We start from the raw sequence: 26,813 nt of genomic DNA, 5'->3' as shown, positions 1-26,813 counted from the left end.
ATGACGTACCCCCCTGTTATCATTTATCAAAATTCAAACGTGTAATCGGAGAATTGGCAGACAAAGCATTATACTCATGAGCCAGTTAATAAACTAAACTAATTAATCTCAGTTATAAAGTATGCAAACATCCGTTGGATTTCAAACAAATCCACTGTTTGCACCTGCAAAGTGAAAAGTCACGTGTGGAAGAATGTGGATTGGCCAGTTACCTTAAGGGAAAATCAATTACTTCCGCTATCGAGTCGTTGAGATCACTGCGCTATATGTATTTAATAACAGCTTTTTAAAGTGCACTTAACAGCAAATTAGGCTTTCAGCAGAAGAAGACACTTTTAATTACCAACCATTTGCAGGCAGCAGAGGAGGCAGGAATATATATCGCCGGCGGTCCATGGGTCAATATCATAATCTGAGGCAGCAACCGGAGCGGCAAACAAGTCGCCACAGGCAGCAAGGAGCACTTGAGTTGGCCATAAATCAAAGCGACGCAATTTGCTGGTGACGAACTGCAACGCAACAGCAACAGCAGCAGCAAGAGCAACATCACAAGCAGCAGGAACAACAACTATGCCATTACTGCTGGCAACAACACTTGCCAACAATTCCCATCATCAACACTTGAGCGCAACAGCAGCAGAGACAGCCGCAGCAGCAGCAACTGCAACAGCAACAGCAAAAGCAGCAGCAGCAACTGCAACAGCAACCATGTTGCTGACTTCGCCGACAGCAGCAACTCATTGCCTGGCTGCAGCAGCATCGGCAGCAGGTGTTAATGTTCAAATTACTGGCCAAGGCGTTTCAGCCACTTTGGTCGACGATCAACTGCAACTGCCGGCTAATTATGCCGCCAACGTTGGCCATTTGAATGGCTTTAACCCTAAAGACAACTGCCCACCAGTTCCACCCACCAGCGAGCAGGCTTTTGAGGGATTGCTGCGCCTGCCGCAGATACAAGTCAAGCAGGAATTCATGGAGTCGCCGCCAGAGGGGCCCACTTGCCATCCCATGAGCCACCAGCAAGCTCCAGCCAATTCAGGTGAGTTGACCTTTTTCTCATTCCCACGAAAAATATATATATCATTAGGCTAAGGAGCAATGCGCACGGATTACATTATTTCAAATTAATACATAAATGAATACTTACATATTAGACTATTAGACGGTACATGCCAATAGTAGCAAATTATTTTCGTGTAAAGCTTTGTTATTGGAAAAAAATGTTAGTGACTTCAAAGCAAAGACTTTTAATAACTATATATTTTAGAGCATAATGCTAGGTTTTATACCACACAAAATTTTAATAGCTCATGTTTAGAGATAACTAAATGACCGCCAAAAATCTCCCCTCATTCTACATATATTATAGCTCATTTTATGTAGCACTTATTTAGGTAATCTAAAATAATTTCAATAGTTCTCAATGCGTTTGCCGTAAGTTTGCCCTCTTTAAGTGTTGTCTTAAGTCAAGGGAATACACTTTAGTGTTTAAATATATCAAAATATTTTTTATTCTCAATCTTTATTTAAAGAACTGTAAGTTAGCCACCTTGCAAGCTCATCTGAGTCCATAAAACCCATAAAAAAGTTAACCCTTTTCCGCCTACCGCCCAGTTTCCCTGCCCAAAAGCATCCACTCAAATGCATATGTGTATTTAAAAACCCGTTAAGTGAAAAATGAGGTATTTACAACGTGTTAACAAGAGCACGGCCATTTTTCATGGCCTCACAAAGTGGGGGAAACCCCGAATGTCAAAGAAAAACTCGTGCCAAACGCATGCTTATGGGATTTTCAATTTTTTATGCATCGAAACAGATTTCATTTTTTATTGGCAAGGCACGGAAGGGGTCGTCGTCATCTTGATAGAGCCAAGAAAAAGGATGCGACACAAGGGACCCAGACCCAGACCCAGAAGCGGGCTAATATTGCAACAGAGTGTGGTGCGGCGCCACGAGTGCGAACATTTATGAAGATTGAAAGGGTTGTCAAACACTTCATCCGTCTTAAGGGACAAGGACAAGGACGAGGACAAGGAGAACCACAAGGGGTTCAAGAGGGTGCCGCACATCCTGTTGCTCCTGCTCAACCCGAAAAAAAGGGGGTTGCAACATCTTGTTTTCTTTCGATTATTGAAATTGCCATTTTGCCGTTTGATGATCTCACTCGGGGGACAGGAAAACACTTCTCGTGACCTCAATTGTTATTTAAAGCCAACCAAACCGAAACCCCAATTTAGCCAATACCCGATTTAAATAGGACTCATTACCATTCATCTTCATATGTAAATCCATTTCCTCTGGTCCAACTCGGAAATGCTCGCCTGACATGCAAAACCCACAAAAACTCAAACCTCCTTAAGTGCGCAATTATCAAAAATTTAATGTAAAACAAAGGCAGGCAGCCCTAAAACGAATAAGTTCAACACGCGACCGGAAATTAAGGTCGATTTAAGCAAATGTAACTCACCGAAGTTCGTTTCTTTGATTAGATTTTCTGTTAGATATTCGTGATTTTCAGTCCCAGTCCAGTCCCAAGATCGTTAGCATTTGAGGCTATCCATCACCCGAGTCCGCAGCCAGCTTCCCATTACGATTTGAACAATAATTTGCCATAAATGAGCCAACTCCATACAATGGCACATCTGCGGCCGATAAGTGATGGGAAATGGTCTGACTAGCTGGTAGATGCAATCCAAAGGTAGAGACTCCCCTTCTAATACATTAGAAACTATAAAGAAGAAAGAAAGTTGCACTACAAGTAATACGTTCCCACTGATTAGCTTACTTTAATTTTATGTAAATTTCAAGCAAAACTACCATTCTTATAAAATTATAAGTTTCTTGGCTTGTTAAGAATCAAACAAATGCTGCACACAAATATAGTCTTTATAAAGCAATATAGGAATGAAAGAGTGCAGCACACTCAACAATTTCCAGGCACGAATTTTCCATCAAGATCTTAGGAAGTAACACAAACACATATGCAAACGGGTATTCAAAATAAGTGCTGTGCATGCAGCAAGTGCCGGAAATGCAAGGAAAAGAAAACATTCGAATGCATCCTCTTTTCCCAGTGGCTGCTACTGGGCTGTGTGAGAACATGAGGTCCGGGTTAACAAAAGGGAAACGGCGTTAGGAACTCAAAGATTTCATTCAGAATCTGGTCTCGGATTTATCTCGCCAATCTCCGCCAGAACCGAGATGAACTGTCAGACGAGACGAGAGATGCTCAATGCAGCGCCGCATGAATGAAAATAATTATGATAATTGCAACTGCCACGAGATCGGATGGGTTGGTCTAGCTATACTATGGTTATGGGTTCTTCGGTTCACCGACTAATTGTAGGATCACTGGCAGCGGGAACCGCAGCGGCAATGCGATGGTTCGATTTAGAGGAGGAAAACCCAATAAATCCATTGTGCGCTTAATTATTGTCGAAATTCAAATTGAAATGGTTGGATTACCTGCCGTGCCTCTCCCTCTCCCTTCTCTACCTGTCTTACCTGCCACATCATTTATCTTCCCGTGATGCGCGAAATTTGAATGCTCAACGACTGCACCTGATCTCTCTATAAACGCATCTCCATATGCTCTTTTCCCAATATATTATATTCTATAGCCGTACATATTCACATCAAAAACGGGGTTTTCTTGTGTGGAAATTAGATCCTATTTCGCCCAGCGTGTGATTAGCGCGCCCCTTTGATCCACGCTGATGTGCGGCTGTCGGTTGCATTTGATTTATATTCAATTGAGGTGGTTCTCCGATTCTCTGACGGATGGAAGACAGGTTCTGCCTGCTCCAGCCGCAGCAATTAAATTCAAATCAAACATTTATTTAAATTTTATGCATCGGTTGGTGGTTGATTGAATTGCATTGAACTGGGACTTTCCTGCAGCTACTGAAGATGAGCGCAATTCGAGATGGTTGTAATATAGTTTAATGGTGTAAGAAAGATCTACAAAGCACTTCATTGAAGTGAACATGCCACAGCTTAAATACCATCATCAGCACTTTGTACTCATTCTCAAGCAGAATTTTTTGTTTCAAATTCTTTATGATAACTTTAAACCATGTTGAAAATTGTGTTTTACTTGCAACATATTTGTTAATCCGCCCAAAACAATTGGTTCACGTACTTTTGACCGTTCTGACCCTTCTGTGTTCATGAACCCAGGCTGAATCCATTTCAAAGAAACCAAACCGGAAAGGCGTCAATTAGGCCAGAACCGACTAATATTCCCCACCAAATTATGCATCATTAATCAATAAATGGTCGCGTTAGGAGATGTGATGCCCCAGCTGACGCCGTCACATCTTCACACCTTCGGCAGGAAAGGTCCAAGGAATCGCCGATGGAAAACCCTTGCAACAGATGTGACTACGTGCAACGCTAATATCGTTTTAATCGCGTCAAATTAAAGGTTCAATGAACAAACAAGTCAACTCCACTCAAAATTCCCATCGCCCTAAGATCAATGCATGGTAAACAAAAGTTTGTGGCTGAGAAGCAGAAACACCATTGATCCAAAAACGGAGTGGAAAAAAAAGAGGTTGCCTTGTGCCGCGTAAGGCGGCTAAGAAAATTAGATTTTTAATTAAAATAATTTCGTATGCAATTTAGATAATCGTTGGCGAAAAACAGAAAAAAACAAAGCAGAAAGCCAAGCAGAAGCCATGGGCAGGCAGAATCCCCAGCGATCCATGCGATCCATATGCGATTTGTTTGGCTGCATTTTTGGCTGGCCCGCGTTTTTGGAGCTGAGAGCATTCAGAGTTTCCAAGTTTCCGAGTTTCGGAGCTTGGCAGTTGGGGCGTTAACCCATGGAGGCGGACGCCGGTCGCGGCCAAATAAAATGAAGCACATTTTTTATACAAATCGAGAGGAGGCGGCAGCATCGGCAGCATCTGCAACAACAGCAGCAGCAGCAGGTTGCATCAAGATCCGCATGCATTTGCCCCGCTCCAAAGATGCTCCTCCTGCCTCCCCAGCTGCGGTGGCTTCGGCTTCTTGTGGAGGAGCTCCTCCACAGCTGAGGGTCAGAACGCTCACGCACCACCGGCAACAACAATTGCGAAATATTTAAATTGATCATCTCCATTTAATAAAGCTACGGGTTCAATGGTTGCAGGACGCCATAGGTGGCAGCGTGAGCTAACTTCAAATAAAACTGAATTCATCATCAGTGCTTTAGCTTTCTCTTTGTATCTTTTATAGTATCAATCGAATATTAATAATTATATTTTATTCAACATACTCAATCAATATACAATGACACTTTCAAAAAACATCGCTTTACATTATAGTATCTTCCCTGCTCTTCACTGATACTATATTTAAGTGAATAATTATTAATAAGATTTTTAGTGGATTTAAATGTGTCATCAGAACATTTGAAATACATACCATTATTTGAATTGAGTTTCTTCTTTTTATTGAAATCTTCAACATATGACATGGAACACCCATATTTGAAATCACTTTCCGCTTTTATTGAAATCCTCAATATATGATATGCAACTCACGATCTGCTCACGCTGCCACATCCACTCGCCACTTCCACTGCGGCTGCCTTTTTGCTTCCTGCTAAGCTGGGGAAAAGTTCTTAACTTAATTTCGCAACGATTTTCATAATTCACCATGAACACCCGACTTGGCAGCTAGTGCACCGATGGATTCCTGCCGATCCTAGTCCCTGCCCCCAACCCTCCACCAATCCCATCCCGAAAGTGGCCGGCAAGTGCAACTGTTTTGGTAGTTTCTACCTGACTGTTGGCCGGGCAAGCTTAACTTTTAACTTGGCCTGCGACGACGCCCCTTTCGTTCAATTTCGGCTGCGATGGTGGAGGCAGATGGAGATGATGGCCAGGACGAGGACGATGACGATGATGAGCATGGGGATGAGGATGATGGTGATGGTGGGTCAGCCAGTTGGGTTACTGTGGAAAGGGGTGATGGGTGTAGGTTGGATGAGGCATTATTGGCTAAGCGGCGGAAGCAGGCTGCCGTGGCGCAGAAGGCATTCTGCATGTAATTATGGAAACATGGTTTTGGCAAGTTGTTTGCACAGGTCGCAAAGTCCTAGGGTTGCCAAGTCAATGTTCATTGAGTAAATCAAAGAGCTGCATTTGTCTGTAAGGGACTTCTTCCTCCATAACAGGACTATTAAGCGACTTCTTTTTAATTACACATTGAATTGTCTTGAAACTAGTTTTGTAATGCCCGGCAACTCTTTTAGTTCCCAATCCCGCAACTATCCCCCTCTACCCACCAAGATCTACCCATAGCAAGTTGATTTTTTATTACAACGACTACGCCTTTCGAATTACTAGCGAAATGGTTTACATAAACGGAATTAATGCGATCAAGATGGGGCATCTAGATGGTCGATATGTGGGGGGAGGGGGGCGTAGACCCAAGAAGCTGGGCCAGAAGATTACAAATGAAGGCTAATTTGACTGGTCCATTGTGCTGGGCAAATGCAATTATGAGATAGAGCACTGCCGTCTCGAATTTCCCATCCGAGGAGATTTTGCAATTTGGTCGGCTCGAGGACCACGTCCACGATCAGTTGTTTGATGTGGGTAGTGTATGTGCAGGATTGCACTTTGCATTTCCTCGTGCACAAAAGCCATTAAATTAATGATCTATCTGCAATGCATGAGCCAGATTGTTGCGACCTGCCAGGAGTCAGGATGCCCCGCTGCGAGGATGCAAAAGGCAGCAGGATCACTTACCTGGCCAGCTAATAAGAGACCTGGCGCCGAAAATCCATAACAAATGCACGAAAATCCGTTATGCCGTCGCTGGGACGGCCGAGATAAGCCCGAATATCCTTAAGCAAATACACATCGTACATATCCTTATTTCGTATGCAGACGGCAGGCTCGATCCAGCGGCTTGGCTTCCTTTTTGACTCCTAGCCCTTGGCTACACATTGGCAGGGCTAACACATTTGGGTTTTGTTCTCCGTATCTGACTCTCAAGTGACGACTAATGATGGTGAAAACTGTTTTTCTTTTTGGGAAAAACAGAACACGGCAACGGGTTTCCAACTGAATCCTCACGTATTCTGCACCTTTTCTCGTAGCCGGTGACTTTCTTTTCGCTCCTTTGTTGCACCTTTTGTTCGCCGGCCGAAAATGCCATTAATTCGTAATGAGAAAGGTGTCATCGCTGCAAAGTCAAAGACAAATATTGCCAGGACCCGCCCACAGTTCGGGTTCCCCTGCCCGATGGGAGGTGCCTCCGGCAGGTTCTGCATCAAATCAATTAGTACTTCGGCTCTCTTCGATTGCCATCAGCTGTTCCAAGTGGGGGGCGTTAGCTTAGTCCATGAAATATCGATTTTCTGCCAGCGGAAGAACTATAAAGTCGCTGATTCTTTTCAAGCTGAAAATACTGGGCCTGGCTAAATGAAGACGTCATCGGGGCAGGCAAAACAATATTTATTCGGGTTTCAAACTCCGAGATTAATGCACTTTTCATGGTGACATGAATAAAAGGGGTATAATCTCTTGCTTTCTTTAACCAAGTTTTTGTACCACAATTTGCAGGTCCCTCTAATAATATTCCCAACCCTTTCCCTCATTGAACATTATAATAAACAACAGCCCCCATTCCATTCGATGGAAAATCAATTTTATTTCACCAAACCACGCACTTCTTGAGCGGATTCATCTCGGTGCCCAGTTTGCAATTGAAAGCCTCGCTGAACTCGGGCATGTTGCTCAAGGTGCCCTGCACCCGGAACTCGTCGTAGGCGTGGACATCAGTCTTCAGTCTCCGCAGCTTATCGCCATTATCCTTGCCGTTGCACCAGGTCTGGGCAAACTTGACGAAGAACAGCTGTTTGTTGTTGAAACTTACACCTCTCAGGGGTTTTTCCAACCAAGCCTTGTCGCCAGTTTTCCGCTTGAATGCATAATATGCCATTCGAGTGCCGACATTGTCGGCTATATTATCGCCAGAGGTGAGAGTGCCATTGGTTTGCACGCCCATCAGAATAAACTTGTTGTACTGCGATTCGAGGCAGCGATATCGCTCTTTGAAGTTCCTCAGTGAAGCTGAGGACCACCAGTTCGCCTTCTTGCCATCATAATTGTACTGATAGCAATAGCTATCGAATCCGTGGGCCATCTCATGGCCTATAATATTGCCCACCCCGGCGTATTTAAGGACATCGGGAAAGTCTATGTGGTAGAAGGGCCACTGGGCCATGCCGATGGTGATGAAGGCCAGGTTAAGGAAATCTGCATAGTACGCATTCACGGTTCTCGTGGGCATGAGGAGGGGAATCAGGGCCTTGTCCACCGATCGCAGGCGTATCCTGGCTCTACTGCCCTCCAGGATGCACAGGTTCTCGAACCAGTTTCCGGTCATATTGATGTCGTTGTAAACACCATCGATCACTTCGCGATGCTGCAGATCGTCCGTGTAGCCCACCAAAATGTCCATGGAGGCCAGCTTGGTCTTAGCCTGCGAACGCGTATCTTCATCCAGCCAGGTGTGATGGTCCAGCAGATCATAGAACGTGTCCTTGATGTCCCTGGCAACACTCAGTATGTCTGCACGCCTCTCCTTGTCGAAAACCTTGCCAATAAACCAGGGCAGCAGAGCGTAATTGAAATACGTCTCCGTCAGGGAGCGACATTCACTTTGAACTCCGCCTGTTTTAGTTTGAGTTTTCCACAGGCCATAAAACTTGAGCAGCTCTCGCATTTTTATATAACCTCTTAACGTTTCCAGCTTGGTTTGTTCCAGAAAGAAAACCAAATCGTTGATATTATCCAATTGATTGATCACTGGCCACTGAGACTCCTGGCTGCCATTGAAGGCCAGGTCAAAATATCGCGTCCAATTCAAACGATCGTGTTTATGTTTCACCAGGAATTCCCTGAAACTCAACTGCTCTGTTTCATTGCGAGTTTTGGCTAAGGAGAGGAAATTTATTTCGAACTTCGTGAGGTTGTTAAAGTTCTCGATAAATTGCTTGGCCTTCTCGCCACTCGAATCCAAGCCAAACTCTGTGGTTATATTCTTCAACTGCTCCTCACTATGACCAGCCAAAACCTTGCTGGGCAGTGTTATGAGTATATCAAACTTCCTGGACGAAGTGCTGTAGTGCACTTTGAGGGTCAGTAAAGGATATATGTCGTATTTGGACATAAAGTTGATGTACATCCAGTCGTAAGTCGCATTGCGCTCCCTCAAACGATCCTCATCGAGTTCCAGAAAATACTGATAGGCCAACGACAAGTTGGCCTTCATATCCACACAGCTGGTATAGAATTGCTTGGCCTTAATCTCCGCCGATTTGGTGCCATTAACTCCCAGATCCTCCAGCTCCCTTTTGGTGGCATTCTGCAGGAATGCCTGGATCTGCTCATCGATCTTGTGCTGGATGGCGTGCAGGAAACTGGTGTTCCTGGCCTGTTCCGGCACCAAGTCCGCCTTCTTCCAGCCGCCACAGCTGAACTCGTAGAAGTTCTCGCAGGGATCGATGCTCCTGTTCATGGTGGACAGCACGAATCGGCCATAGTCCTCGAGTAACTCCTCTCTGTGATTCGTGGCGGGTGGCAGGGAAAACAGATCGTTGGCTAGAACACGGCCGATTACAGTGAGCGATATTAACGTGGCCCACAAAGCGTTGACCATGGTCCAAACAACACTCGAATACGAACACACACACACACGATTCAGGTGAGAGCAATAATTAAATTCGAGTTGCGCGCCCGGCAGCAGACAGAAAAGTTCTAAACTTTTTTGGCAACGCGCTTTGGCAATTTATACAATCATGATCGGGCCAAAACCGAAAAACCAAAACCAAAAAGGGGGCATTCGGGCTAAAAGGGGGCTGAGCACACGCTTCAGTGGGTTAGGTAATACAACACACTCGGATTCACCACAGAGATCACATTAGTGGCACAATTTATGGTTCTGCCTTCGAGCAGCTGAATCTTCCGCACAAATCTTGGCATTCTTCAATTAACCGCAATTCCCCAAAAGAGTTCTTATCACTGTAGAAAGCTGCTTTTACTATTTTATCGCTCTTCGGGCATCTCATCCCAGACTGTTTCTCTTCTCTTCGAATTTGTTTATTTGTTTTGGGGGTTTTCAGTCTCTTTTTTGTTTGTGAATGTCACATGTTAATGACCCCGTTCCGAAATAATCACCGCAATTATAATGCAAACATTTCTAAATGGTTTTTAACTCTCTCATCTGGGTTTTTTATTTTTTATATATTTGTTATTTTTACGTATTTGTCTGCGAATAGACTCGTTACATCAGTCAGCAGACGGAGAGAAATTTGTGGAGAGGGGGCCTTGGAAAAAGCGCTTGGAATAATACCAATTTTGGCGATTAAAACGGAGCCACACAGAATTATGGTTTTAAAATAGTGCTACATTTCAATTTAATACAGGCAATTCAATTTGGGAGTTTTTTGATAGCATTTTACTGGCACGTTTCATTTTAAATGCTACACTGAAAAGTATGGCTATATATTAATGTATATTCATTTTTTAAACAAAAGAAAATTATTAATTTATTTCCTTGATTTACTGCCCAATAAAAATCTGCCTTTTATGACCACTTTTTACCACATCTGCTGCTAGACACAAATTTTAATAACCTTTAATACTTCACACAATCAGCCAAGTGGATGTTGGGTGGTCCGATTTCTCAATTAAAAGTACTTCCAAAGAAAAATCATTAAAAAACGCATTTCAATCGACTGAAAACAGAGATATTCAGCGAATTTCCTTCGCAGGCATTGCGTAATTGGAAATCCTCAAAGGATCGAAGGAACAAGCCAACTGCGAATGCATTGACCTCCTGACACTTTTGCGTGGCTGCCCCTTTCCTCTGCCCCGCGTTTCACTTTTTCTAATGTGTTTGCCAGCCGGTGCATGCAACAAAGGGGCACAAAGGATAAAGGATATTGCCGCAATGGGAAATCAAAGCGCATAGGATAGCAATAAAGAAGAACCAGGTAGTGAGCAGGATGCGCGTTAATCGCCATGTTGCAGGTAAATATAATCGCACAAAGTAACAATGCCAAAAAATGAAAAAAAGCGGGGAAACTGGTCGGGAATGGCAGGAGGATCCTTGGAGCGCCTTCGCATTAGTTGAAACAGCTTGCCAGGCTTAGGGTGCACGGGGCCAAAGGATGCTCGGCATCAGTAGCAAATTGAGCCTGAAAAAAGGATTTAATGTTCAGTTTTTTAACAATTGCGGCTTGTGCGGCTAGAGCAGAAGGACCATCAGCAGCAGCTGCTCCTCCGATGGCAACTGTGCAAGCAAGGAATCCTTTCTTCGTCCCCTCATTTGATTGAAACTTTCACCTTTGGATCTTCATCTGTCAGCGAGAGTTTTCCCCCAACGACAGATTGCATTTCCAAAAGGACCTTGACTGGCACGCGCATTCAGGCACATTGACAGCAGCAGCGACACAGGAATCGCTTATAGAAATCAGGAAGCCTTTCCAATTATTGAAAGTCAGCTTTCTGTGCCGTACCGCCCTCATTTCATTTTCATAATCCCCAGCACGCTTCACAGTGCCAGTGGTGACACATATGCTCAGCAAAAAAGCCAACTCACAACATTACTAATATGAATATTATTTGAAACTTTATTGTTAATATATATATTGATATCTGGTTTAAATAAAAATAAAATATATAGATCCCCAAAAGCAGAAGTATATTGTAGACTAAAAGCAGTGTACAGATTGTTATCTATAAATAAATACCCTATTCTAGAGAATTTTACAGTGGTTTGATATTTGCAAACAGATATTTTAGCACGCAAATATTAAACATATAACATAATATATGTATATAGAATCCTATTTCTAGCTACATTTGAATAACCTGGCTGGAAAGCAGCTAGATGTGACAGCACAGTTCGCATCAGATGTATTTTCGCAATTTCCGGTGTGCCAACCCTTTTTGCATCTTCAAGATGTCGCGTGGCCAACACGATCCGCCGCAGCGCAGGGGTGACAAGGGGTTAAGCGTTAACTAATATTTTCCCTATCGTTATGCTAAAGAATCCGGTTCAATCTGCAGCGGCAAGCAAACAGAAGGGGAAATGGCTTTCCTGCGGCTTTGGCGGCTTTGTTCTACCTGACCCCCGGCCATAAATCAAATTAATACCCATAACATCGGCTCAGATCCGATCTGACTACTGCCTCCAATCACAATTAACTCGAACTCGTGTTTCGTGAACTTCTCTCATTATTCAGACGGTTTTTGGCGCTCTAATGAACATTTTGTGGTTGCCTCGGTTGGACTTGAAGCGCAGGCAATTGTGTTTTTGGTTTTTGGTTTTCGGTGCTTTTCTATTTTTGTGCATCATTAGCCATAGGTCAGAGTTTCATTCATAAAGTGTTCTGTGTTTTTCCGTGCTGGTACTGGCTCCTAAATGATCCACAATGAAGTGATCATAGGCCATACAGTAGCAATTGTCGGCGGGAAAGCAAATGGGGCATCGGAGAAATGTAAAGAGAAGTTTTGTAAATTACGGCGCTTATGCTTAATTATTTAATTTGAGCGTATTATAGGAATTTCATTGACATTTCTAGTAAATCTCTATAGTACTTAATGAGTATTAGGTAGGAATGTAATGTATTCTTCCCATATTCCCCTACAACTGCAAAATAAAAGTACTTATCGGAAGTAACAAATGTTTAAAATGTACTTGTTTCCCGCTCGATTCAATTTTACGCCATTAGTAGTCCTAAAATCCAACTAATAGAGTTACCCCACCGCTCGGCGAAGGGCGTGTCACTCAGAATGATGACGTACAACGCCCACACTTCGCTGAACAAATGTTCGGATTTCACTCCCTGCGCTGCTTATGCGAAAACTATAAAATCAAAATTATGTACAGATTTCATAATCAATCAAAGTCATAAATGAACAGAGCGCCGTAGAACAAAAAACTGATTGAAAAGTGGATATGGCGAGTATGGCGTACAACCCCCGCTAAAAAGCAAAAACAGCAGCGTAACCAAATGGGCTAAGGGTGCAGGATCGAGGGGGTTACGAGGTGGAAAGGCGTATCAAAGTTCCATAATGATGAGTAATTGATAGTGACATAAACGGTTTCCATTGGCAATATGCTTTGGGAAAGGGGTTGGAGGCGCCGAGAGAGAGGGCTGTTTACCATCGGAGGGGTGAAAAGCCGGCAAGTGTTGATAATGATATTGAAACCCCTTTTTTTACCCTTTTTTAGCCCATTTTATCAGCACTTTTTTCCGCCAAATTCTCACTTCATTTCGTTTAGTCTATAAAAATGCAATTGTTTAACCCTTTTTTTCCGCTCTTCCACTTACTTTCCTGTGATTTATAGCGCTGGCTACAAGCTGTCGTGGCAAAACAATATTAAATCCCTGGTATCTACGGCCCGCCGACGGCATTGGATATCATAATTATAATAGCAACAACACGGGGAGTGCGGAAATCAACAAGGATGTTGGCCAGCAGATGACTTCCGCATGTGGCGATGGCCAGACATGTCTGCCAGTCTCGTATTTTGGCATGGAGACGCTGGCATCTGTCAAACAGAGACAGAAATCCCTGCCAGACTTTCTAATACCGCTGCACGAAATTATGTTCCAGCAACAACATCATTTCCAGCAAAGGACAATGGGCACATTAATTAATAGTCTGCCGCCCGGCTTGGGCATGGTCGGGTATCCCCCACAAAAAGCGGAGACGTTCAAGTCGTTAACCCCGCCGAAAGCACTGCAGCACCACCAAAATCACCACAATCACCAGAATCACCAGCACAACCAAAATCACCAGAATCACCAGAATCACCAGAATCACACCGGTGACCACTCCTTCGTCCGGCACTTTCACGAACGAGATCGCCTCATTCGGGAGCACCAGCTCAAGCACCAGCAATTGCGCGACGAGGAGGAAGTCCTTCAGGAGCAGGAGCAGGAACAGGAGCAGGACGAGGAGCAGAGGCACGAAACGCTGGGGAAACCCCACGATGTTCCATCTGAGCTGGAGCTGGAGCACAACCATCATTGGCATGGCGTCGTTTGCGCTGCCAATGGCCATGCCACGAGGCTGCTCCACATCGCCGCACCAAGGGCTGGACCTACACCACTGCCACCACATCAGCAGCCGCCAGTCAGAGAGGTCCTGCCCCCGAACTCCACGTCCTTCGCGACTGCTGTGGATCCGCCCAAGGAGCCCAGCATTTACGAGCAGAAAACAGCAAATGGTCGACATTGTCGTCCTGCCAACAAAGGTAAGTTTAATGCTCGAATTAATTGTTTAGCAAGGACGAGAAAGAGGAAAATGGAATAGTTAAGTAACTGTGGATAATGTGTTCAATATACATATTTGCTTGGCCAAAACATACGTAGTTCAATCTAAAGTTGAAATTAATAATACATATTATGACAGAAGAAGTATAGCTTAATCCAATAATTTATTTATATAAACTATTGATGGCTTTAATTATAATTTTAGTACATAACTTTCTACCATTTCTTTTGCACTCTGAAAAAGGGAGCTATCGCAATCATACCACATTTCGAATCTAATTCAAGGTAACCCAAACCCAACCACTCAGAAAGTTCAAAATAAAACCGAATTCAACTCAATTACAAGCTCTCAACCTAATACAATACCTCCCCCACATCGTCAGCCACCCCAAGCAAAGTCCGGCGGAAAGAAAAGAAAGGGGGGAAAGTACCCCTCGGAATTGCCAACATACAAACTCCATTTAAAATCACTAAAATATTAATAAATTTTACAAAAGTGCGAACAAAATATGCGTGAAAATTCTCAAGTACACCAGCGCAACCTTTACAACTTTATTTAATGGAATTTAAAACCACTTTGTACGACCCACTGGGTGGGTGGGTCAGACTGGGGTCATTTGGTGGGTGGTTGTCGGGCTGCCCGAAAAGGTTGCTTGCGGCATTCTAAAAAAACCGAACCACAATTGCATGAGGTAACCTTTGACAGGGACACAACAAAAAGCGAAAACAGCACCCACCCCGCACCAACAATGGGCGAAATGGGAAAATCCAAAGTGAAAAGCTCTGAAAACTGCTGCCCTCCAAAACTGGTGTCACTACCAACTGCGACCCGGTACCCTGAGCAGCTTATGGCCAATTGAGCCCCGCCTCGGGGACCAAACTCCACTCCGGGGGTGGCCGTAAATCCAATAAAAACGCTTTACAAGCTGTAAAGCAAAGATCATAAATCCATTTTTGTTTTTCACCCACCACCGCACCTCCATTTAAATGCGATTTACATTTTTCCACCGACTCTAAAATGGTTGCGCATCGCCATAAGGGTTCTATTTGCATAGATTGATTTCTATAAGAAACATTTAGATTGACAAAAAATGGAGTCAACGGGAAAGCTTCATACTATTTCAGTAGATTTAGCTATATTTGCCATTCAGTTCTTAACAAAAATATATATATTAGGTAGTATTTGTTGCTATTAAAAAATAAAAAAAATCTATCTAAATATTTGGTTGAGAACTAAAGAAGTTTTTAAAATGTAATACCATCTTATTAACTTCTTTGGTTGAGAACTAAAGAAGTTAATAAGATGGTATTACATTTTGCAGTAAATCTGTTCATATCAATAAGAACGTTATGTAAAAGTCCATACTTAATTATACATAATTTTACATATAAATAGCATTCATAGCGAACCATTTACTTAGGACTATATATATTATCTTTAAAGAATTTAATTCAATAACCAGCACGATAAATCGTTACTATAAGTATTTATGCCTTTGTACTTTTAAAGCCATTGAAAGTTTTCCAAGCTGTCAATCGCTGGCAGAAAAGGAACCCTCTCGAATCGTTCCCTCCAAAACTTTTCAACTCCTTCCATCTGCTGACCCAAAACACAGAAACCGAGTACATCTTGTACAAAAAACCCACAAAAATAGGAAAATAGCGCGCCAAAGTAGTAGAAAGGAGCGCGATTAAAGCGAGTGCAAATCGATGAGGAAACCTCAGCAACGGAAATCAATAGAGGAAGAGCACAAAGCATCCTCTAAATGTCCTTTTACTTCCGCATTTGTAGCGCCGCATCTTCTGCCCTTCCAGGATTATTTATTAACGTTTATTGATTCCGACTTGCCCAGCGGCAATCTGCCACAGAAAATCGCTGTCAATCGGCGCTGCAACCCTTCGCCGAAGTAGAAGAACATAGTCTGATATTTCAACAGAAAATAATGAATTTTCTTCACATTTTTTCGCCGCACAATGCCGAAGAAAATTGCGCGCCGTTTTTTCAGTCCGTTTTTTTGGGACAGAAAACCGAAGAAAACTGCAGAGCAGAGGACTCAAGGGTAAAAATTGAGGATCACTGTCGAGGATTACCCGAGATCTTCCACGGCTTAGCTCTAAGGTAAACTCACGAGGGGTTGCAACCCCTTGGCTTCGGGCTACCTAAGGGTGAATGTACCCCAATAATGCGTAATTTTTTAAGGTAAAAACAGCTCGAAATTGAAAGAAATTCAAATTGAACAAAGGCCAATTTTTGGGTGATTTTTTGTGCGATTTCTGTGTCTTCGGGGAGGGTGAGAAAAAGGCACGGCAAAATTGCGGTTCCTTTTTTGCTTTTTTTTGGGTGCCAGGACTCTGATTAAGTACGGGATATCTAACGGAATTTTCGCAAAATTTTCTCACAATTTTTTGGGCAAAGAACTATTGATTTATGTGCCTGCTTTTAACCCATTTTGGATAGAGAAAATGGCATGTTTTTCAAGAAAACCGTTACTTTTGGGTTGTATATGAAACTTTTGCTTCTAGTATTGAAAAAATCTTTAAAAACCTTAACTGTAGCCTGAGTTGCGCTGCTAATATGAATATTTTACGCATAAATCAGCATAGACTTCAACTACGCTTTAGTTCCTCCACTAAAACGCCAACTAATGCCCATAAACCCCTGCAGAAGCCACAAAAAGGACGAAAGATGTGAACCCCAACTGTAACCACTGCCCCAACCACAACTTCATCTCCCCCCAATTTCCCTATCCGAAATGTACAATCAACTTGAGGACGGAATGCTAGTCTCGTCTTATTTGCTTAACGCAAATTGGTATGTCATTTTAATGCGTTGCAACAACAAGAAGCGACAGGGAAATGTCGTAGTTTTCACAACCACCCGACATTGTTTGGTTCCGGGTTAGTGCTGCCCCCACAACCACTTTCCACTTTCCTCCTCCGCCGGCGATCCTGGCGATGTCCTTGTCCTTGTCCCGTCTGTTTTCGTCATGCAAAACTCCCTTTTCCTTTCGATTTGCCGGCGATGCTGCGAAGCGTTTATTTTCTTGATTAATTTCAATGCCCAAAAACCTCCATGTTGCTATGCACATGTGTGCGTATTTGGGTGTTGGTCCCCCCCTTTACTTTTGTTGGTCCTGTCTGTTGTGTCCAGTGATGTCCTGGTTGTCTGTGCCGTCTGCTCCTGGCAAATAATCAAATTGCCTAGACACCGCCCAAGAACTAGGCAAAATAACGCACAGGAAAAACTATCCAAAGTGAGGAACTGTTTATCTTTTGTCTCCCTGTGACAAGTTTAATCAGCAGCAGCAGCATCAGCAACGCCAGGACCAAAAAGGATAACTATTGAAATTAGTTTGGGGGAGATTCGAACGATTGCTATTGATTTTCCAGAATTTTTCCTTGGTTTCTTAAATCATTTTGGCACTTTAATGTGCAGTAATGCGGAAATAGTTAGAGAATAGTTATTTGTGGGTAAAATATTTCAGTTGAATCCTACAATAATTAACACACATATAATAGCAACATTAGTTTAAGTAGCCTCTTAAAAAGCTTTTTAAACTAACAATAAACGTTTTTCAACATTAAACATTAAATTATTTATTAAAATAATATATAAAAGTAATAAGACGGTTTATATTCATAAATGCTCGTTTATATTTCGGTTGCTTTTATTGCTGCTTTCAACATTCTTTAATTGTTTTCGTCCAAGAGGAGACAAGAGGAAATCGAGTCCTGAAGGCAGAAACATTAATTTTGCAGTTTTAATTAAAATGCTTCAGACGAAACGGGAAATGGGCCCAGGTCAGGGGAAGGGGAGGGGGAGGGGACTGGGAATGAATTTCCCTCAAGAAAGCATTTTCTCCTGCAACTCCCACGAACTTTGGCGAAAAGAGAAAGAAAGCCAGGGCAAGTGCAGTCACAGTCATAATCATAAAGTGTATGCGCTGTCGCCAGGGCTGCAAAGGTCCTTTTCTCCCGCTTTTCCTTCACCAAAAAGCAGGAAAATCGAATGGGTGGGAGGTGGAAAAAGGAAAAGGGGCGGAAGCAGGGGAGAAAGCGAGAGAGCGCAACAACACTTGTTGTAATTACTCGAGCAAGTCTCGGTTCAATGGCTGCGGTGATGTTTATATGAATGAGCTTTGTGTTTATATAATCACACCAAATGCTCAACTTGATGGGTGGACTGGATGGCAGGACTGCAGGTCTGCAGTATTGCAGGATTCGGGAAAAGTTGGATTGAGATTCATAGAATAACAATAAAAGGTGGTGAAAAGCTGGGGATTTTAACTGGCACTATCGATTTGGAGTTGGACTCTTGTTTTACTCGTTTATACGAAAAGGAAAAGATAAAATAATATAGAGCCCTAATATTAGCGCAATATAATCCCGCAAAGTTATTTTACATACACACTTTAATCTCCCAAAATATTATAAAATTCAACTTGTTTACTATTAGGCGTGGTTTGAAAACGCTATTTCAATAAATACCATACCATATGTACCATTATTATTATAGGAGTTAAAATTATGCATTCAATGTAAATTCTGAAGGTAACAAGTGAACTAGTGAATCTTAACAAACTGAAGTTTCTCCAAAAAACTATCCATTCAATCCGAACTATACATAACCATAAGCCCCAATGGTATATAATGTAGAAGCCAGACGACACCTTCCCAGGAGCACATAAAACCCCCACTTAATTATGATTTACTTGCAACTGGGGGATATGCAACTCGGGATATGCAAAGAAATGCTGCATACTGCGCAGAAGGTCGGAGACTGCATAATACATAGGCCACACCCATTTCGCAGGAGAAGTCAACTTGTGGCCTATGCTAATGCAGGAAAATGTGGAAATGCAGGAAAATGTGAGACTGCAGGAGAGGGCCAACACAATGAAGTCCCAGCATATTCTGATCAGAATGCACGGCGACAAAGGATACGTTCCACACCACACGCACACACTGAAACTCGGCTAACGGTGCAGGGGTTGATAGCTGGGGAAATGAGCGAGAGAGCGGAGAGGAAGTGAGGAAAACTATAGCCGTATACTGCTGCAAATCATAAAGCATATCACACACACACGAGCACAGGCACAGCCACTAGCCACCAGAAGAGAGAGTGAGAGAGAGGGCAGCGAGTGCGAGCGAGAGGTGGCATGCACATAGCAGAGAATGCAGCAAAGTACGATTCCTCAATTCAGTTTCTAAGTTGCATTCGAGCGAAGAAGTTGAAGCTAGACGGTCCGGTTTCCTAACTCGTGACAACTATTGAAATCGAACAGAGCAGACCGGGAAATTAGAAAATCGTAGACTGCCTCAGTGGTGAATGTTCAAGTGACCAACGGATTATTTAAATTTTATGAACATTTGTTAAACACAAAACTGCGAAAATGATGGTGCTACAGCAACAACAACAGCATCTCTGGGATGCCAACACAACCAGCAACACAAACACACAAGCAGCACAGCAGTCGGCGAATGTGGAAAGCACGCCAACTAAAGTTTGCCATCAGGAAAATGCAACAGCAGCGGCACACACATGTGAGTTTTCCAGGGTTGCCACCCCACAACCAGCCATGGAAGCTTTTCGATAGGGTTGTCAAATGCAAACGGATTTTGAAATAATATTTTGAAGTTTGTTGAGCATCTCTGTGAATATGATTTGAATATTTATTTCAAATTATAGCAAAGTTAGATAATTTTAGAGCAACCAAAAAAACAGGATTTAAATATTCAAAAATCTTTTAAATCCTTTAAATCTGACTTTGAAATAAAACATAGCCAAGGAGTCAGCCAAAACAACTTACCAAATGAAAACCAAGATTTATAGTACCCCGTACCTGTTACAAAACTTTTCACTTTCTCGAGCAATAAATTTGGTCAGAAAGGGACTAAGAACGAGGCCAGTCCAGGACACACAAAGGCCACCGATTATCATTGCACGCCCACACATTATCCCAGGTCCAGATCAGATGGAGAAGCATATAGAAGAGGCACACACAATTTCCATATCAGATGAACGATTTCATGGCGTTTTGCAATAGATTTGATGCGATGTCCTGCTGCTGACGGTGTCCTTTTTTGGGCAGCTGCTGTCCTTGAGTGTCCCACTGTGCGAGCGTGTGATCGTAGTTTTTAGATTTCTTGTGTTTGCATTTGCATCCTGGCAGTGTCCTTTTTACCTGTGCCCCAGACGCTGTCTTTCTTCCATGAGGGTATTTTGCATGAAAACAAAAGAGAAAGGAAATGCTGTTTTTTCTTCTCATTCCTGGCATTTCCTTAGTTTTTTAGGGCGAAAACTATTTGCCAGCCTAGGGAAACTTACATGGAACAAAGGAAAGAAACCAAATTAGCCACAAAAGGCAAATTTTCTGTAATTACATTTAAGCCGAAGGTGTGTGTGGGTATAAAAAGGAAGAGCAATTCCAGCATGCAGATCATGTGCACAGCTAAAATCCCAAAGATCCTTTGACTAATGCCACTTGTTATCCTGCCAACAACCAACAAGTGAGGTGTGAGGTCAACCACCGCCCCCAACTAAGCCGACCCCAATCCCATCGGGCCAAACCAATACCCAACCACAAGGACAACGCCATTCCAATGGCCAATGTCCAATGGCCACTGGTAATCTGTATATTTATATTGTTCTGCACTGGACATTATGCACGAGGATTCCCCAAGTCAGAGCGTCCTCACACAATATATTGTCGTAAAAATATGTTACTTTTTCCCTGCTGCCCGTTGTCCTTCTCGGGCCAGGCTACTACTTTGCTTACGCCCCGAGGGAGCTATAAATTTAATATCTACTTTGCAAAACAAAAAACCAAATGGCACAAAAAAGAGCTGAGGGAGGATGAGTACGGACGGGGGGAAATGGCTAAAAGATGCTTAGGATTTGGGGCCCAGTCTTTTGAAGAGGCTTTAACTGCGAGGAATTCACTTAAATCAAAAACGTAAAGTCGCATGACACTATTGTTATAATCATTTAAAATACATTTCGATTCCTTGGCAGTGCACTTTTCTTAGCGTGAAAACTACTTTTAGTACAATGCCAACCATTTGCACTCGGAAATTGACTCTTAAAAACTTTACACCGCCGAGCACTCAGCTGAGAGCTGGAAACATTTTTGCATGTTATATACGCCATAAGAAATGTGTTATGTCCGAACTCCTAATGGACATTTTACGAGCCAGACATGAAATGAAAACACCCTGACACCAAGACACCATTCCCACTTCTTGTTTAAGAACTGTTTGTCTTGTCCATATCTGTTTAGGATGACGAGTACGTGTCATTTGCATTTGAGTTGACTGCTGCTGTTAGACATTATTAAAAATTAAAAACATATTTTTTTTCTCTTTGCAGTTATGCGGCACATGTCCAACTCACCCACACCACCCTCGCCACTGCGTTCGCTATCAGGTAAATAAATGTTCATATAATATGGCTAATCCTTGGCCAACATTCAACCGTCATGTCCTTTTTATCCTGCTCCCAACTCGCCAGACTCGTGGCGGAACGTGGCTACTTTGTGGCTAAATTGATTACTCACACGACAGACAATTTTTATAGTTTTCAGTTTTCCTCTTTTTGCAATATGCAATAAGCCACGCATCCCCTTTCCGCATCCCCTATCCACGTTGGGCTCTGTTTCAGGGTTTGGCTTAGGTAGTAACTCAGAAGTGCGGCCAAGGACTGGCGTCCTTGTTCCTTCACAAGTTCCTGGTTCTGTTATAGGTAATGAGGCATTAGGTTAGGGCACCTATAATATTTATAGGTGCTGTTAGGCAACCAGCACGTGACTGAAGTGTGACCGAGGATGGGCTAGAAGCCTTTGGGTTTGCAGAAAGAAATTCGAGGGCTCTAGGCGGACGAAGGCTACATGTTTAGCTTCTTCGTTCGAAAATGTATAAAATAATAGAAAATAACCTGAAATTAATTAAGTAATTAACCAAAACTATGAACAATTTGAAGGAGCTTATCTTAGTAGCAAATTTACAGTATATTGCTTTTTTGGTCGGGTTCTTGAAAATTCTGGTTATTTTTTGTATAATCTGTTCAAGATCTATTTATGTATTTTACATTTGAGTATTTTTGGTCGCACATTGTAAATAATTGGTATAAACACGCATTCATTATGTGCCTTTGCATAAATTATTCAAACCTTAACGGCCATTCAGCCATTTCCATGGAATGCCACCCAAAATCTGCTCTACCACTCCCACCAAAAACTCCCCGAGAAAACAACCCCCGCATGGCAACAAGCTTAAACCAGAGATCATCCTTGAGAGACCCCTATATGCTCTTTTGACCTACACCTCCACTTCCCCCGGTGACCCTAACACGACCCTCTTCTGTTCGCAAACAAACAGAAATAACAATTTGTCAAAATGTAAATTTCTGCATTGGCGCATTTAAATGATGGGCCGAGCAATTATGTAAGTGCCCCGAATGCAAGGCCAACAACCCCTAACGAAGTGCAACTAATCTATGCAAAAACATGCATGGAAATCCACCCCATTTGAATAAATGCGGCGCATTAACAGGGTTGCCAATGCCATCCGATAGTAGTTGGCAATTAAACTTGCATTTTTATTGGTTTACACAAATTAGCTGAGTCAATCGGGCCAAGGGTGCCCCTAGACCCTCTCACACCCTTCCTTGTCCCATTATGCATATTCAAATGTTGTCAAAATAATCGGGAAGGGGGGGAACCCTTTTTTCAAATAAAGGGTTGCTTAACCGCTAAAAAACTCAAGTGCCGTAACATTAGCATCGCACACAAAAAAGGCAAACTGTTGATCCGGCTCAACCCTGTTTAACATATCATTTGAATAGCGCCGAGGTGTGAAGTCGATTGAGGGGGTAACCCTGGGCGAAGGGTTACCCTTGCCACCTCATTTTTTAAAGTGCCACTTGTTGAACGATCTCCCCTCGTTCTGGGTATTCAAATTGAAAGGATTTCGGTTGCGTGAAGTTAATTGAGGGGTAATTCGGGAGAGGAAGCGCGAAAAGGATATTACAATCAGCGGCTCTGATTGGGTGCTCTTTATTTATTCGTACTTCTAAAAAACTTCGTTTGGAGGGCGTTTCAAGGGCGTTTTTGTGGCATGCAAACAAGTTTAAAGGAGTCGATGGGCGTGACGAGTTCCTGATGAAGGGTTAAGTAGTCAATGAAAGTGCTTAATGAAGGTGGTTAAGAACTAATTTGAAATAATGGGGAGCTTAAGAAATCGAAACGTTTATATTGAGAGATTTTACTACTAGCTTCAAATTTTAAAATATAATATTCAAAGAAATCCTATTTTACTTCTGAAAGTGGTTTTTACTCATAGCTTGTATGTAGATAAACAGCTTGAGATATGCAAGGATAATTGGATTGCCATAGTCTGTCCCTCAATCACCCTTCGCCCATCTTTCAGTGCACTTTCCAAATGTTTGGCTGTATCTTTCCGATAAATCGAAACGCACTTTACATTCCCTTTTATGGGATGGCATAGAGGGAAAATCAACCCCTAAAAACTGCATGCAAAAGGAGTACCCAGAATTTGGAGTTTTCCAATAGAGGCAACACTTCATTTGTCAGTGGAAACATTCACACATTGCCATTGTGGCTGGACGAGGAACTTGCATTCACCATGTAGTCCTCATCAGCAGGATAACACATCTGCCACGGAGACAGACAAAGCAACATCACCTGGTTTTGGGTTTCGAAAAAATCGAGTTTCGATGCTCGTGGATCGCTCGCTGCAGGCGCATTCCCCTTACAAAGGATCACAACAGTGTTTCTTCGCCTTGGTTTGAACTTGCTCGCGAGGCTTCTTGACTTTCCTCCTTTCTTTTATTTTTTTCTAAAGCCAAACAATGCAACTTTGAACCCTTTTTTCGTAGCTAGTTCAAGTCTCCACCCAATGGCAAGATGCATTCGGTTCTAATCCGCAACTCGTGCATTCGAAATTGTAACGAATTTTAAATTCGCAACTGCGCTGCGTGCGGAGGGTTGAAAAATCATACCAAAAAGGGTGACAAATTTTGGACTATGCCTAACCCTTGGATGATTTTCCTTTCTGACTGGTTCCAATACATTTTCAATGGCTAATTTTATTACGGCGTATTCAACTTTCGCCGTTCTACATAAAGGGAGTCATAAAAACAGCTGCCCACATGCAATTTATTTTGCAAAGTTCAAACGCCCGCATTGGATATACTCGTATATATTTTTTGAAACATTTCCTAATCCGCTGAATCGAGTTTAACATGGGGTTGAATCCGCTTAAAACTATCAATTCTCTTTATTTCCAAATCGGTTTAACATTTTTTACAGCTTAGACAAATGTTGGAAAGTTGATTTTTAATGGCGGATCGAAAGCGGGAAAGTCTGTTGGGCTATAAATATGGAGGAGAAGCTTTTATACTAGAAAGACCTTTGATCATATTTCCCCAGTCGGAAGTTGTATACTCATTATTATATTTAGCCATCAAAATCAATAATTTTCTATTAAGAAATTATGAAATCTGAGCTCCTTTCGCTGCTCTACTGCGCATTTATCGGAGACAAAGGAGCAAGCATCCTGTTTGACTCCGCCGTGGCCTCTGATGTATGGCTATTTTTCAATTATTATGCATGGCTGGGTTTTCAACAAGGATGTTGGGGTATGTCGGAGGTTAATGGGGGAGTGGAGGCCACAAAGGGAACCCTTCCGCTTGAGCGTCTATCGTAGCTAACCGCAGGACGCAGACATAGGACAGGATAGCTGGCAAAGGATGGGCATTCGATTGGAAGATTGAATAAAATTTGACTTAAAAAGGACGAAGAGAAAATGTTTACTGAAAGGCGGTGAATGAATACACTTTGTGCATGTATAGAAAAGGCCTTAAAAAGGATTCGTGCAATACAGGATACATTATTTCCCTAAAAACTCTTATTTTTATTAAAACTATAATTAATTTGTTTAGTCAGCTGGACATTTTATTTCGGTATTTATTTTCCTATCATTCAAACTTCCTTTCAAATTCACTATACCCCTGAGATACCCTTTAAAATAGCTGCAGAAATATTGAAAAACTTGCCGAGTCCTTTAGTTAAAATCAAATTATGCTACGCGTGCGTTGACCAGTCCGGCTACTTGAACTTCATTGAGTTGGAAAATTGAAAAGCAAACTACCCACAATCATCTACTATAAAAATATCCTTTTTCCCTACTTACAGACTGCGGCAAGAGCTTCGAGGAGGAGGAACTGGAGCTGGGCGAGAACTGCGAGATGCCACAGAACCTGAGCAGCAAGCGCCAGGCCAGGGAACTGGATTCCGAGCTGGAAAACGAGGTCCTTGACTTGGCTCCGCCACCAAAGAGATTGGCGGAAGCCCAGTTGAAGGAGGAGCGCGAGGAGGAAAAGGCAGCCAGCGCCAATCCACCACAGCCCGTGGGATTTGCGCCGGAGGAAATGCACCAGGCCCTGCAACTGCAGCTGCACAGCTACATCGAAATGGTGCGCCAACTGGCGCCGGAGGCCTTTCCCAATCCCAACCTGGCCACGCAGTTCCTGCTGCAGAACTCCCTGCAAGCCCTGGCGCAGTTTCAGGCCCTGCAGCAGATCAAGCAGCAGCAAAGGGAGGATCCTCTGCCCAGTTACTCCACCCCCCTGGCCAAATCACCTCTGAGAAGTCCCTCCCTGAGTCCGGTGCCCAGGCACAGCAAGTCCCAGCAGCGAACTCCGCCCAACTCGATGACCGCCAATTCGCTGGGACTCAGCAGTGCCGTGATGACTCCAAACACGCCCAGCATGCAGCAGCATCCGCAGCTGCAGCAGAGCACTCCGAAGCCCACGAGTGGACTAACTGTGGCATCCGCCATGGCCAAGCTGGAGCAGTCGCCGGAGGAAACCACCGATCTGGAGGAGCTGGAGCAGTTCGCCAAGACCTTCAAGCAGCGGAGAATCAAGCTGGGCTTCACCCAGGGCGACGTGGGTCTGGCCATGGGCAAGCTGTATGGCAATGACTTCTCGCAGACCACGATTTCCCGCTTCGAAGCCCTCAATCTGAGCTTCAAGAACATGTGCAAGTTGAAGCCGCTGCTTCAGAAGTGGTTGGAGGACGCGGACAGCACAGTGGCCAAGTCGGGAGGCGGAGTCTTCAACATCAACACCATGACCAGCACCCTGAGCAGCACTCCGGAAAGCATCCTGGGACGCAGGCGGAAGAAGCGCACCTCCATCGAGACCACGGTGCGCACCACGCTGGAGAAGGCCTTCCTGATGAACTGCAAGCCCACGTCGGAGGAGATCAGCCAGCTGTCCGAGCGCTTGAACATGGACAAGGAGGTGATCCGGGTGTGGTTCTGCAATCGCCGCCAGAAGGAGAAGCGCATCAATCCCTCGCTGGATCTGGACAGTCCCACGGGCACGCCACTGAGCAGTCACGGCTTTGGGTATCCACCGCAGGCTCTGAACATGTCCCACATGCAAATGGAGGCCGGATCGGGCTCCTTCTGCGGCAGCTCCATCAGTTCTGGGGAATAG

General features: G+C 43.4%; 2 protein-coding genes across 3 annotated transcripts; one reads left to right on the top strand and one right to left on the bottom strand.

The window, feature by feature from the left end:
• The first annotated feature begins 570 nt into the window (after nucleotides 1-570).
• LOC122625955 (POU domain protein 2) lies at nucleotides 571-26,813 on the top strand. 2 transcript variants are annotated; one of them, XM_043806026.1, is made up of 4 exons: nucleotides 571-1,039; nucleotides 13,360-14,271; nucleotides 21,660-21,716; nucleotides 25,504-26,813. In XM_043806026.1, the coding sequence occupies exons 1-4, from the start codon at nucleotides 571-573 to the stop codon at nucleotides 26,811-26,813; spliced, it is 2,748 nt and encodes a 915-aa protein (XP_043661961.1). The 2 variants fall into 2 exon arrangements, with proteins under 2 accessions (XP_043661961.1, XP_043661962.1); XM_043806027.1 differs by lacking the exons at nucleotides 571-1,039; nucleotides 13,360-14,271 and adding an exon at nucleotides 19,684-19,834.
• LOC122625956 (neprilysin-like) lies at nucleotides 7,651-9,660 on the bottom strand. The gene has a single exon (XM_043806028.1). The coding sequence runs from the start codon at nucleotides 9,658-9,660 to the stop codon at nucleotides 7,651-7,653; it is 2,010 nt and encodes a 669-aa protein (XP_043661963.1).

This window comes from Drosophila teissieri, chromosome 2L (assembly GCF_016746235.2).
Source record: "Drosophila teissieri strain GT53w chromosome 2L, Prin_Dtei_1.1, whole genome shotgun sequence".
In the NCBI taxonomy this organism is placed as follows: domain Eukaryota; kingdom Metazoa; phylum Arthropoda; class Insecta; order Diptera; family Drosophilidae; genus Drosophila; species Drosophila teissieri.
The sequence above is the reverse complement of the archived record's forward strand: the minus strand, read 5'-3'. Positions and strand labels throughout refer to the sequence as shown.